This window comes from Myotis brandtii, unplaced genomic scaffold, assembly GCF_000412655.1.
Source record: "Myotis brandtii unplaced genomic scaffold, ASM41265v1 scaffold2858, whole genome shotgun sequence".
NCBI classification, from domain to species: domain Eukaryota; kingdom Metazoa; phylum Chordata; class Mammalia; order Chiroptera; family Vespertilionidae; genus Myotis; species Myotis brandtii.
In genome coordinates, this window is record NW_005360920.1 from 52814 (window position 1) to 68194 (window position 15381).

At 39.8% G+C, this 15381-nt stretch overlaps 1 protein-coding gene across 1 annotated transcript in view; it reads right to left on the reverse strand.

The window, feature by feature from the left end:
* LOC102252906 (zinc finger protein 510-like) overlaps window positions 1-15226 on the reverse strand; it is a 24014-nt gene extending 8788 nt beyond the window's left edge. Inside the window, 5 exon segments of the mRNA XM_014541990.1 lie at window positions 2174-2269; window positions 2534-2672; window positions 12545-12599; window positions 13407-14806; window positions 14860-15226. Of these exon segments, the coding sequence (XP_014397476.1) occupies window positions 2174-2269; window positions 2534-2672; window positions 12545-12559 (250 nt within the window). The 5' untranslated portion in view covers window positions 12560-12599; window positions 13407-14806; window positions 14860-15226.
* Window positions 15227-15381: the final 155 nt, after the last annotated feature.

Consider the following 15381-nt stretch of genomic DNA (forward strand, 5'->3'; position numbering starts at 1 on the left):
CTGTTTCCCAAGATGGCGTGGTCGCTGTGCCTGTGCTGGCCGCCCAGGAGTGTCCGCGCCGGGAGCGGGACTCCGCCGCCTAAGACTGCCGGGTTTAGCAGCCCCTCAGAAGACCTGCAGAATCTAACTGTCCCTAGCTCATACACACACACCACACAAGTCCACACACTCCTCTATCACTTCCTTGCACTCTCACACTCTCTCCCTCCCTACCTTCCTGCTGGTCGCCATTTTTCTACCCCCCTAAATTCTTTATGTATTCTGGATGCCCATCATTTACGGGTTATATGACTTGCAAATATCATCTACTTTTGACTCATCTCTTAACACTCCATTAAGCATGAAACATAATTTATATCTGCATCTAACTTATATGTACAATATAACAGTATACAGTGAACACTCATGGAATTAGAAATCATGTAAAAAAAACAGAACACAAATTGCTCTGCAAAAACCCCTATTTGACCTCCCTGGTTACACTTTCTTCATGCTTATGTCTCCTAATGTTTATGTAATAATTTCCTGTATTTTCTTTGTAGTTTTAGACCAATATATGACTTCTTAAAAATGTAACTGAGTTTTGCCTTTTTATAACATATAATCATATAGACATATTTATATTTTTTGTTTCTTTTACTTAATCTATAATAATAAAAGCATAATATGCTAATTAGATCACATGTCCTTCCAGATGAAGCTGGGGCTGCAAGGGAAGCTGGTGCAGCAGCTGGGGGGAGGAAGGCCTACTCTTGCAGGAATTTCGTGCATTAGGCCTCTAGTATATTTATAATCAGTGTATAAGATTTTATGTAGCTTTATAATTCTCCCTTAGGAATACAATTATTTCCTTATTTTGCTGAGCCTAATTTTTGGCAAAAATAAGCAAAATTTCCATAAATATTCTTTTATTCATTCCAGAGCAGCGGTCGCCAATCGGTGGTCTGCGGATACTGGTGGTCAGTGAGGTCTGAAAGGTTGGCGACCTCTGTTCTAGAGAATACAATCATGCCTTTCTGTAGGTGATACAGTTAGGAATGGGACTGCTTGGTGACAAGGTATGTAAAACTTCAACTTGATTTGATAACATCCTCCTAATTCCACAGTGGTTTTACCAGTTCACATTTTCACTCAGTGTGTGAAGATCTTTGATATTTCACATCATTAGGACCTGGCATTACCAAATTTGTTGATCTCACTGCATATCATGCATCTCTCTTATCTCACCTCATATATTTTTTGCACTCTGTGAAAACTAATAAAGTTAATCATTTTCAAAGATTTAATTGGCCATTTCAAAGTTCCTATTCAACATCTCTAGCCTATTTTTGCAACTGGATTGTTACCTTTTCCTATATTGACCTGCAAAAGTTCTTACATTTTCAGATGTGTATCCTTCTTAGGTTACTTGTGCTGCATGACTATTCTGCTACTCTGTGGCTTGTCTTTTCATCCTTTTAATGGTTCTTCATGAACAAAGTTCTCAATTTTAATTTAGTAAAGTTTTTTAATCATTTCCTTCTATTGGTGCTTTTTGTGCCTTTTAAAAGTCTTGAAATACATAGGTGTTCATTGCTAAGCTGACCTTCTAGAGCAGGGGTGGGCAACCTTTCTGTGAGTGCGTGGCAAAACCAGCAAAATCTCTGATTCAAAATTCTTCTGCGTGCCAACCCTAATTTTTTGAGAACATGTTACGCCTACTTGATATCTCTTAAGGTGTATGTATGTGAAGAACCTTGAAGAAATAATAAAATTCATTCAAGCGACAAAAACACAGTATATGATGATGAAAAATACATTTATTTTTTAATGTATACATGTACACTGATAGTCCGACAGAAAACTTTACGACTCCGTTTGATATCAGTGGGCCTTTTGCTGCTGCATCACTGATGACAGAGATTTTACATCAGGTTTATATTTCGTGACCTTCAGAGATATGCACGAGCTACTACTTTCATCCATCAGGCTACTCCTATTATGAGACTTAACAAAATTCATCACTGAGAACAAAGATTCACAATTGTAAATGGAAGATTATAAGAGAGGGTTTGGCGTGCCAGCAAAAGTTACTGGCGTGCCATGTTTGGCATGTGTGCCAGGGGTTGCCCACCCCTGTTCTAGAGTCTAATTAGTGCCACCAAATTCTATCTGCTGGTGCTCAGTAACTCACCTTGGTGGCCTTGATTTGAGAATTCTTCCTCTAAGAACCAAGGCTCTTCTCCTTGCTCCAACTTGAAGATGACCTCTGGTTTGAAAAGGCAGTTCCCTAGAAGTAGGAACAATGGAGTACTTAGGGCAGAGGATAAGCTTTTTGGTCTCCAAAAGTGGAAAAAGATGCAGCTTCAGGAAGAGCAGCCTGAAGATCCTCATTGAATTTATCATTGGGAGTTGAGAGCAAATTCCTCAACAGGGCTTAGTTACTTTATACTCCTGAATGAAAACCCTAGGTAAAGTATCCATGTGTAGTACTGCTTAAAAAAGAAATGCCTTCTAGACAGAGTTACAAAAGTAAGTTGTGCGCTATGCTCACCCACTGCGATGAGGTTGTTGTAGTTCTCCAGCGTCACATCTCTGTAAAGCGTCCTTTGAATAGGACCCATGTGCTGCCACTCCTCCTGGGTGAACTCCACAGTCACGTCCCTGAATGACACTGATGCCTGCATACACTTCTGTTCAATTTGAAGGGTTCAGAATTAGGTGACAGAAAAATACATATGAAAACAATTCTTATGTTTACTGTAAAGAGCTTAAAACACAAATGAAAATAAAAATGCCTATTTAGGGTCTAATTTATACTTTGGAGTTAATTAGTAAAAGTATTTATAACTTATTGTATATATTTTTGAGTTATATACATGTTCAATCAATAAGCACATTAGTAAAGATTTTGTTGCTTGAATTTTAGCAAAAAAAATATAAAGTTCCTACAATTTTTATCCCACACCCTCAATATACAACCCCAGGTATACATACTTAGGCGAGGGTCAGCAAACATGACGTTGGCCAATTTCAGTTTGCCACTTTTTCAATTTAGCTTTATAGGGACATAGTCACATACACCCAGTTATTTAGTTGCTCTTGTGCTGAGCTAGCACTGCCTAGTAGTTCCGTAAGAGACCTTGTAACTACTAAAGGAAGATATGTACTCTCTGGTCCATTATAGAACAAATTTGTCAACTTCTGGATTAACCAATCCAATTAAAGGAAAGATTGACAGTATAAGAACAACAAATCAAACAGAATTTATAGAGCCCAGCTGGTGTGGCTCAGTGGCTGAGTGTCAACCCACGCACCAGGAGGTTACCAGTTTGATTCCCAGTGAGGGCATATGCCAGGGTTGCGGGCTTGATCCCCACCCAGCAGGGAGCATGCAGGAGGCAGCCCATCAATGTTGTTTCTCTCATTGTTTCTCTCTCTCTCTCTCTCTCTCTCTCTCTCTCTCTCTCCTTTCCTTTCCTTTCCTTTCCTTTCTCTCTAGAAAAAAAAAATCAATAAAAACGTATTTAAGCCCTAGTTGGTTTGGCTAAGTGGATAGAGCGTTGGCCTGCAGACTGAAGAGTCCCGGGTTCGATTCTGGCCAAGGGCACATGCCTGGGTTGTGGGCTCGATCCCCAGTAGGGGGTGTGCAGGAGGCAGCCAATCAATGATTTTCTCTCATCATTGATGTTTCTCTCTCTCTCTCCCTCTTCCTTCCTCTCTGAAATCAATTAAAAAAAAGTATTTAAAAAAACAACACAATTTGTAGAGAGTGATATATTTAGGTTGAAAGTAAGAGGATGGAAAAAAGATACACAAGTAATCACCAACATAAAGAAAATTGATTTGGTTATATTAACATAAATAGCAGATTTGAAGGTAAGAACGAATGATAAAAACATAATGAATAACAACATAAAGATAAAATGGTCCTTTTAACAGAAAATATAACAAATTGGTGTGCACTTGAAAATATAGCTTCCAAATATAGTCTATCCTTATTATTCAGAGATTCTGTATTTGCAAATTCACCTACTCACTAAAAGTTACTTGTAACCTCAAAATCAATACTCATGAATTTGTGGTCATTTATGGACATTGACAAAATGGTGAAAAATTTGAGTGCCCAATACAAGTTTTCCCAGCTGAGGTTGAACAGGATAATGCTTTGCCTTCGTGTTTCAGCTGTCACAGAGTAAACACGTGTCTTTTTTGCAGTTTATTTAGCATTTTTTTTCTGCTTTTTCTTGTGATTTCACTTTGTAAAACAGCCCCCCTGCGAAATGCTGCCTAATATTCCTGAGTGTAAGAAGATTGTGCTCTGCCTTATGGAGAAAACAGGGGTGTTAGATAAGCTTTGTTCAAGCATTAATTATGGTGCTGTTGGCTGTTAGATCATGAATCAACAATAATATCAAATAAGGTGTTTTCAAACAAAAGCACATATAAAAAGATTATGTACTGATTGATTGTCCCAAATGTTGTGACCAGAGGCTAAAAGGAACCTAACCTTGTATTTCCCCTCGGAGTAAAAATTCAATATTTGCTTATTCAGTGTTCATGGTAACTTATAACATAATTACTGAGAATAATTAGAATTAACTGTATATAAATAAAAGTTAACAGAAATTAGATAGACAGACCCACAGTTATCATTAGTGATTTTAACACAACTCAGTAACTGACAGGACAAGCAGTCTGAAAAACAAACAAAAGGTAATTGGAAGAGGGGTCAGCAGACTATAGCCCAGAAGCCAAATCTGACCACTACTGGTTCTTTTCTAAGTAAAATTTTATTGGGACACAGTCACATTCCTCTGTTTATGTGTTATTTATAGTTGCTATAGCACTAAAACTGTAGAGTTTGGTAGTTCCAACAAAGCCTACTATCTGACATTTACATAAAGTTTGCTGACCACTGTTACAGAAAATTTAAATGATTGACCAACTTGATTAATGAAATATATAGGATAACCTGATCATAACATAAATTATTCTTATGCACTTTGCACATTAAAATGCAAAAACAGTAAGTCTCACAAAATCAGAAAAAAACTGCATCCAGAGTGGCTTTGAATTTTTGCTCAGAGATGTAGAGCTGAAAGGAGCAGTGCAGTCACGCACCACTTAACAATGGGGACATGTTCTAAGACATGCTTTCTTAGGCAATTTCATTGCTGTGTGAACATCATGTAGTGTACTTACACAAACCTGATGGTATAGCCGAAAGCACACCTAGGCTATATGATATGCCAGCATTATATATGCACATCATTATGTGGCGCATGACTGTAGTAACATCATTACAACAAGAAAAAAGCTGGGCTAATTGAAAATTAATGTCTACAAATATTAAAGAATCTACAAAAATCTATTAGAGCTAAAAAATGAATTCCGCAACTTTTAGGATTCAAAATGAACACACTAAAACCATTTATTGTTCATTGTTAGTGTATTCCTATATACTAACAATGAACTACAAAAAGTTTAATAAAATAATTGCATTTACAATGTCAAATACTTAGGCATTCAACACTAGAAGACATTGCTAAGAGGAATTAAAGAAGACCTAAATAAATGGAAAGTCATTTTATGTTCATGGATTGGAAGATTTAATACTGTTACAATGGTAATACTCACAAAAGTGATCTACAGATTCAGTGAAATCTGTATCAAAACCCCAATGGCTTATTTTGTAGAAATGTCAATCCTAACACTCATATTGAAATCACAAGGGACCCTTGAGTACCCAAAACAATCTTAAAAGAATAACAAAGTTTGAGGACTTGAATTTCCTGGTTTCAAAACTTAACTATAAAGCAACAGTAATTAAGACAGTGTGGTATTGGTGCAGATATATGGATCCATGGAATAGAACTAATAGTCTAGAAATAAACTCATTCATGCAATCATTTCATAGGAAAATAATAGTCTTTTCAACAAATGATGCTGGGAAAACTGGATAGCTACATGCAAAAGAATGAAGTTGAAATCCTACTCATACCACATTTAAAAATTTATCTCAAAATGAATCAAAGACCTAAATATAAGTTTAAGATATGAAACTCTTGGAAGAAATGGGAGATAAATCTTCATGACCTTGGATTTGACAATGCTTTCCCAGATGCTACACCAAAAACAGAAGAAACCAAAGAAAAAAAAATAATCTGGATTTAATAAAAGTTAAAAACTGCATCAAAGGACACATTCAAGATAGTGAAAAGACAACCCACGGAATGAGAAGAAATATTCATGAATTATATACAGAACTCTTGACTTACAATGGTTTGACTTACAATTTTTTTTACTTATTAGTAGTGTGGAAGTGATACATAATAAATTACATGAGCTACTCAAGATTTTATTATAAGATAGGCTTTGGGTAATATGATTTTGCCCAACTGAAGGCTAAGGTAAGTGTTCTGAGCATGCTAAAAATAGGAGAAGCTTCATTATGACATTCCTTAGGTTAGGTATGTTAAATGCATTTTTTTACATATATTTTCAACTTAATGGATTTATCAGGACATAATCATCCAGGAGTATCTAGTAGCCAGAATATATAAATAACTCTTACAACTGAACAACAAAACAAAACCTAATTTTAAAAATGGGCAAAGAATCTGAATATACTTTTCTCTAAAGAAGATACACAAATGCCCTAGCTGGTTTGGCTCAGTGGATAGAGTGTCAGCCTGCCGACTGAAGGGTCCCAGGTTTAATACCAGTCAAGGGCACATACCTGGGTTGTGGGCTCAATCCATACACAAATGGCCAGTAAGCACATGAAAAGATGCTCAATATTATTGTCAGGGAAATACAAATCAAAACCTAAAACTCCAATGAGCTACAACTTCACACTCTAAGATGGTCATAGTTAAAAATAACAACAACAACAACAAGTTAGCCCTGGCCAGATGGCTCAGTTAGTTGGAGTATCATCCTGTACATCAAAACGTTGAAGGTTCAATTCCCAGTCAGGGCACATACTTTGGTTGTAGTTTCGATCCCAATGGGGCACATATGGGAGGCAACCAATCAATGTTTCTCTCTCTTTCTCTAAAAATCAATAAACATATCCTTGGGTGAGGATAACAAAAAAGTTAAACAAATGGTGGTGACAATGTGGAGAATTTGGAAACCTAATACACTGCCAATGGGAATGTAAAATGGTATAGTTGTTGTGGTAAATAGTTTGGCAATAAGATAAATGTAGTGTTATCATATAACTCAGTGATTCCACGCCTAGATTTATTCCCTAAAGAAATGAAAAACAGGTGTTCATACAAACACGTGTGTATATCCACATATCTATGTAGCTACCTACCTATGTATTTGATGTTAATAGCAATACTATTCATAACAGCCAAGGTAAAAACACCCTAAGCCCAGTGGTTGATGAGGGGTTAAACAAAATGTGGCGTATCCGTATAAAAAAAATTGAAAACATTATACTAAGTGAAAGAAACAGTCACAAAGACCACAGATTAAACAATTTGATTTATTTGAAATGTCCAGTCTAAGCCAATCTATAGAGACAAAATGTAGATTAGTGGTTGCTTAGGGTAGGGCTGGGGTATGTTGGGAGAGGGGTGTGTGATAGTTAATGATATGGAGTTTTTTTAAGTGATAAAGATGTTCTAAAATTGACTGTGGTGATGATTGCACAATCGTGAATATACTAAAAACCACTGACTACTTTAAATGTGTGACTTGTAAGGTATGTGATTTTTATTTCCATAAAGTTGTTTTTAAAAAGGACACCAGAAAAATGGGCATTTTTTCAGATCTTTTATGTCTATTTACAGAAATTGAATTCATAACTAAAAACCAGCCACAAAGAAACCCATAGGCAAACTTGCTTTAACTATATATTTTCCAAACACTTAAAGAGGAAATAACAGCTATCTTAAACTCTTCCATATAACAGAAAATGGAGAACCATTTTATGAGTATAATATTGATGCTAAGACATTACATGAAAAGAAAAGTTCAGGCCAATTACCTCTCCATTAATGTATACTGAGAAATAAGAAATGAAATACTAACAAATTGAATCCAAGACATATTAAAGGGATAGTTCTTCATGACCAGGGGGGAATTATCTCAAGAATGCAATGAGTCAATATAATTCACCCCTTTAACACAATAAAGGAATAAAATTTTATTATCTCACTAGATGCCAAAAAACACTTGACAGAATTTAGTACCTATATGTGATAAAAACTTTAAGAAAACTAAAAACAGAAAAAGAATTTCCTTATCCTTTTTTTAAAAAAAAAATCCTCACTGGAGGATATTTTTTCCCATTGATTTTTAGAGAGAGTGGAAGGGAGAGGGAGAAACAGAGAGAAAGACCAATGTGAGAGAGGCACATTGATTGGTTGCCTCTTGCATGCCCCGACCAGGGCCGGATCAAACCTGGGACCCTTCAGTCCTCAGGCCAACACTGTATCTACTGAGCCAAACCAGCTAGGGCAGAATCTCTTCATTCTAACAAAGGACATATCCAAAAGAAACCAGAAATATTGAGTACTTTCCCCCTCAGGTGAGGTATAAGAAAAGGATTTCTGATATTATCACTTGTATTCAACGTTGTTCTGAAAGTACAAGAATAAAGCTTAAAAAGAAATGAAAGACATAAAGACTGGGAAAGAAGTAAAACTTTTTATTTTTAAAAGACCTAATTGTGCATATTTAAAATAAAAAAGAATCTACAAACAAGCTATTAAAATAAATGATTCGATATGAAATTAATGAATACATTTTATTACACTTTATAGATATTGTATTTATTTCCAAAATTGAAGTTAAGACCTCCACCAAAAACATTATGACTCACTGAAGGCTCAAATACTGGTTAGCATTTTTTAGCAATAAACTATTTTTCAATTAAGATATGTAAATTTTTTGACAATGCTATTGCACACTTTATAGACTATAGTTTAAACAACTTTTATATGTACTGGGAAACCAAAAAAATCAGGTGACTCGCTTTACTGTGATATTTGCTTTATTCAGGTCTAGACTCAAACCCGCAATATTTCTGAGATATGCCTGTATTTAAAAATACATTGTATTTTAATAAACCAACAATAAACAATTAGAAAATAAAAAATAGTATTATTTACAACATCAAAATAGACCAAATACATAGAAATAAATCTAATGAAACATGTGAAAGACTTCACCTCTAATCTGAAAAACTACCCAGCAGGATTTTCTGTGGAAACTGACAATACTTCTTCTTCTTTTTTTTAAATTTCTAGAGGAAGGGAAAGAGAGAGAGAGAAACATCAATGATGAGAGAGAGTCATTGATTGGCTGCCTCCTGCACACCCACTACTGGGGATCAAGCCCGCAACCAGGGCATGTGCCCTGACTGGAAATCAAACTGTGACCTACTGGTTCATAGGTTGATACTCTGAGCTGCCGCTGCCCAGCAAAGATCGTTTTTTTGTATTTTTGTTAATCCCCACCCGAGGATACTTTCTCCATTGATTTTTAGAGAGTGGAAGGGAGGGGAAGAGACAGAGAGAAACATCAATGTGAGATAGACACATCTATTGGTTGCCTCCCTCATGTGCCCCAACTGGGGTCAGGGATCAAGCCTGCAACCAAGGTATGTGCCCTTGACAGGAACTGAACCTGGGACCCTTCAGTCCATGGGCTAACGTTCTGTCCACTGAGCCAAACAAGCTAGGGTGAAACTGACAATCTATAATAATAAAAGCGTAATATGCTAATTAGACTGGACGTCCTTCTGGACAACCTTCCGGACAAAGTCGTGGTGGCGGAGGCCAAGCCCCTTGCACGAATTTCGTGCATCAGGCCTAGTATTTCTATGAAAATGCAAAGGACCAAAATTAGCCAATAAATTTTTTATTAACTTTAAGGCCTTACACTACCATATTTCATGATTTACTACAATGCAATAGTAATTATGAAAGTGAAGTACTAGCAAAGGGATAAATAACTGGATGAAAGGAATAGAATACAGTGTAGATATAGACACACACACACACACACACACACACACACACACACACACACAGTCACTTGATTGACAACAGAGGCCCTGTTGCAATTCAGTGGACAGGGGATGGTCTTTTAAAGAAACGTTATGAGAGTAACTTGATATCCATATGGAAATATGAGCCTTGACATGATATCACACACTAAAGCAATTCCAGGTGGCCAAGCTTAAATCATCAAGCATCTGCTAAAGCATAAAATATCTTCATCATCTTGGGGTAGGGAAACACCTTTCAACCATGACACACAGAGGACTACCATTAAAGAAGACACTGACACTGACCTTTGAGGACTTCCTGATTTCACAACTTAACTATAAAGCAACAGAATCAAGACAATCTACTTCTGGGTATATATCCACAAGAATTAAAGGCCAGGTCTCGAAGAGATACTGGTATACCTTTATCCATAGCAGTATTAGTCACAATAGTCAAAAGGTGGAAGAGCTTGGCCGATGTTGCTCAGTCAGAGCATGGCCCAAGCACCAAAGGATTGTGGGTTGATTCCTGGTCAAGGGCACTTACCTGGTTGTAGGTTTGTTCCCCAGTCCTGGTTGGGGCGCATGTGGGAGGCAACCAATGTGTCTCTCACATTGATGTTTCTTTCTCTCTCTCTCTCACCTTCCTTCCTGAGGTGATTCAGGAGGGACATTACCTTTACCTCAGGAGCAGTTAGGTGAACAACCCGTGTGAAATGTGCTTGAGGAGGTGACAAAAGAAGTGGGCAGAGTAGTAGAGAAGCTATTCCAACAGTTCAGTGGAGAGACCATAAGATAGGGGAATAAAGTAGAGAAATGCATTTAAAGACATTAGGTGGAACCATATAAAATTGCTATTATTTTTGACAGACTCAAATAGAAAAAGTAGCAAAACATGATTACTGACCATCATCGACAGGAGTTGAGAAAGAAAGAGTGAGAGTGAGAGCAAGGAGACCCACGGATGGATGTACCCACTTTTGTGGTTTGGGTGGCTGGCAAAATAGGGTTTACCAGGGAATAGGGAAAGATGAGGAAAAGTAGTTTGGGAAGGACTGTCAATGTTGGCTTTTACTTTGAATCAGTTGAGCTGCAGACACCTACAGAGAGATGCTGAGTCAGTTATGTCCAATGTGGTAGCCACCAGCCACATGTGGCCACTTAAAACTTAAAAATTCAGTTCCTAGCCCTGGCCAGTTTGGCTCGGTGGATAGAGCATTGGCCTGAGGACTCAAGGGTCCCAGGTTCAATTCCGGTCAAGGGCATGTACCTTGGTTGCGGGCACATCCCCAGTGGGGGGTGTGCAGGAGGCACCTGATCGATGTTGCTCTCATAGATGTTTCTAGCTCTCTATCCCTCTCCCTTCCTCTCTGTAAAAAATTAATATATTTTAAAAAATTCAGTTCCTCAGTCAAAGAAGCCACATCTCAAGTGTTCAACAGGCGCAGGTGGCTTGTGCCACCACTCTGGACAGGGCAGGTATAGCCCCTTTCCATCCTCACCAAAAGTGCCATGGTCAGAGGGGGCCGCAGGGCCACCTTTGGGAGAACGAGCCAGAGAGGGGGAGGGATGAGTCAAGACCAGTTGGAAGGGTAGTGAGAAAGGATGAAAATGTGGATGACACACGTGCAAGGGCGAGAGAAGGACAATGGCTCCGTGAGATGAGTGAGAGGCAGGACAGCCGCAGAGGAGGGGGCAGACGCTAACATGAGACGAGTTCTTCCAGAGGGAGGCGTGCGGGCAGTCAGGCGCTGCACACGGGTCTAGTGAGGTGAGGACGAGGCAGGACCCATGCGATTTGACGGTGATTAGGTCACTGGTGGGTGCAGGGCATGGGTGTGGGAGGAGAGACATCAAGGCCTCATGCAAAGGTGTGAGTGGAAAGTGTGGCAACATCTGCCAGAGAATAGAATGTTAGACTATCTGCTGAACAACTCGTTTATGGCAGGTACTTGGGAGAAATATTTATGGAGAAATATTTTAAGGATGTGTGTGTTTAGATCATTCATGCTGACCTCCAGCTAGTCTAAGAATGATTTCTGAATTCTACAGGATGGTCAGGAAAATATCTAACTTCTGTTTTAGTTACCTGGACAACTGGAAGCCCTGCATTGGCAACGTGTCCTCTGCTTCCACTGAGGAGGGAGTGGAAACAACCTCCTGCATTCATTGCAGGGACGTTATTAGAAAGATGTGCACTATCACCATGGAGACCAACAGACATTTCTTCCTGACTTGGAGGATTTTAGGTCCCATGAGGAATGTTTGGCTTACGCTTGTTATCGACACACATCTTTAAGCTAATATTGTGTGCCCGACCCTGACATGCCGATCGGAAAAGTCAGGAAGAAATGTGCAGCTGCACTTGGGAAAATCTGCGACATGAGGACATGCATCTACCTACACAACAACTCTGCTGTGCTATTCATCGGCTTTTCTCTACCTTCCTTGAATGATGCCGGCACATTTTCTAGTTCTATTTGTCCATATCAATATATGGTTCTTTAACCACCGATAAAATCCACTGTAAAAGGGTGTTAATAAATAACTCACCTGAGGCTTTTTCATTCTCTGCTGCTCTCGGAGAGTGTGGAGACTGAAGGATCAGCTGGGGGCAAGGAAAGAGGAGTGGAGCCGTGAGAGGGCTGGTGCGTGTCTGTGTCACTTGCCTAAAAGTCTCACCACTCCCGCCGGGCCGGGGCGAGGCCTGCCTGTGGGGATGTGTCACTGGCCCTTGAGAAGGGCAGGAAGCAGCACGCAGAGCCCGCGCTCCCGGAAATGCGCGTCTCTGATATGAGCGCATGGATGTCACCTTGCTATTTTTTATTGGGTGATTGTAAATTATGTTACTATTGATTTTAATGAAGTACGTTCCCTCTGACTAATGTAATTAATGATATTATTAAATATAATGGTAATATTAATCCTGTCTTGATTTTTTGTTATTTGTTAATATTGTCATTATTTACACCTTGAGTTAGAAAATCAACAGAAAATGGAAAAGAATGATAAGATACATACTGATTAAAAAATGTAAAATCTTTTTGTTCTAATTTGTTGAAATTTCTCAAAAAGCCTTTTTTTCCCCTCAGCTAAGCTTCCCTTTTTATTCTCCTCCCGATGTCTACATTCTTGAGTCAAATTTACTTATTTCTCTTGAATCTGCTTTGTTTTTGAATTTTTAAAAAATGTATTGAATTTATTGGGGTGACATTAGTTAATAAAATTATATAGGTTTTAAGTATAGAATTCTATAATAGATCATTTATATTCTGTATTGAATGTTCACTACTCAAAGTCAAGTTTCCTCCCATCACCATTTATCCCTCCTCTACCCTCTTCTACCTTGCCCTAGCTCCCAAAAGTCTTATTAAAAATAAAAAAGACTTTCGATAAGACACTTCTAGTGACTTACCTGTGACAGAATGAATAGCACAGTGCTTTGCTCCTAGTTCTGTCCTGTCGACCAGGGGACATACATCCCAGGTTCGACACTTTTAAGGTTTCAAGAGTTGGAAACAGAAATCCCTTCCTATAGTATCATTTTTTGATTGTATCTGTTCAGGATAAAGGAAGCTTCAGCATATCTCTGGGTGCCACATGTGATGGACATGATATGAGAATGGCTCAGGATCTGGGAAGAAGGAAGAAGGAAGAAGGAAGAGAATGGAGGGCTATTTCAGAAGAAGACCAATTTCCTTGGCCATGGCTGTGGCTTTTCCTGTGCAGCCAGACAGTCACCCATCGCTCTCAACCCCAGCTTCCCACCTTCTGCAGGCTGGTCCAGTTTCTGCTGTCACCTGGGCTTCTGGATGTGGGGACATCACCAAGTCTGGCTGCCTCTGGACAAGGTGACCTAGGACTGCTGCTGGTGGAGCAAATCCGGACCCGCTCTGTTCCGAGTTCTCCAGCAGCTGTTCTGAAGCTCTGGTGAGTCCCAACCAGGGTTCTTCCAGGTGGGACGCTTGTCCCTATGGCTCCCTCCTTCCTGCCACGCAAGAGCCACTTTGTTCCAGCGATGTTGAGACCTAGGCCTAGGAAGCAAATCCATTTCAGTGTTTCTCCACTTCAACATTGCTGACCCGTGGGGCTGGCTAAGTCTTTATCGTGGGGGCTGTCCGCGCAGTGTGGGCTGTCTAGCAGCAATGCCGGCCCCTACTCACCAGGTGCTAGTGGCACCCTCCTCCCAGCCGTGACACCAAACACATCTCTAGACATTTCAAAAGTCCTCTGAGGAGCAAATCACCCTAGTGACATGATCACGTTACACCAGATTCTCTTGGAATTCACTAGACTGTTCTATCCATTACTGTAGCCACTGGCCACATCCTGCTACTGAGCACCTGAAATATGGCTAGCTCCACAAGGTGAATTAAAGACATTCTGCACGTTAAGATAAAGGCAATAGAATCCTCACTTAACACCCTCGACAGGTTCTTGGAAGTGGCAGCTTTAAGTGAAATGGTGTGTCACAATCCATTTGAACACGGGCTAATTGAGATAAGCAAGAGTTAAGTTCCTATGGCATATTTCTGGTCATAAAAACACCAAACTTCTACATAAAGACCCCAAATACCTCCAATACTAAACATTGATATAAATGTGAGCTACATATGTTTTTAAGACAGATTAATGAAAACAAGTAAGATGATTGTTCTAGCCTGCTTATTCAGGTCCAGGGTGTCCAGAGCGTCCCAGCAGCTCAGTGCAAGGCAGGACCCCCGCCCCCGACAGGACACCCTTCCATCACAGGGAAGCTCACACCACACGCCCTCACTCAGGCCGGGACAGTGCAGACATGTCAGCTAACCTCACCTCACACGCCCTCACTCAGGCCGGGACAGTGCAGACGTGTCAGCTAACCTCACCTGCACATCTTTGGGGCGTGGGAGGAAATGGAAGTCCCTGGCGAAAACCCACGCACACGGGGCAGAACGTGCAAACTCCTCCACACAGTGGTGCAGCTGGAATTGATTCATTCCCCTCCTTCACCAACGTTATTACAAAGTGCTGTTGAGTTAAATGCCATTATTCAAGGGCCTGCTGTAGGTTCTTAAAATTATCTTCACATGTTTCTTTTTAGTTTTTAATGTGGCTACTAGAGCCTTTGCCATGATATCTGAGGCGCACCTTATCTTTATATTGGGCGCGAGCACTGCCCTGGGCTATCAGATTGTGCCTCTGAAGGCAGACACAGCCTGGGGTGGGGGCCAGGAGCCCCCAGGGGCTGTGGAGACATGCAGAAACCCCAGAATACATACACTTGCCGCAGAGGGAGGTCCGCTGGCACTGACTTTACAATCCCGGTGCTGGGGGTCGGGCACAGACGCGCTGGGAGTGCTGTGCAGGCTGCAGCCGGTTCAGGCGGGCAGGGCAGGGGCGGGTGCAGG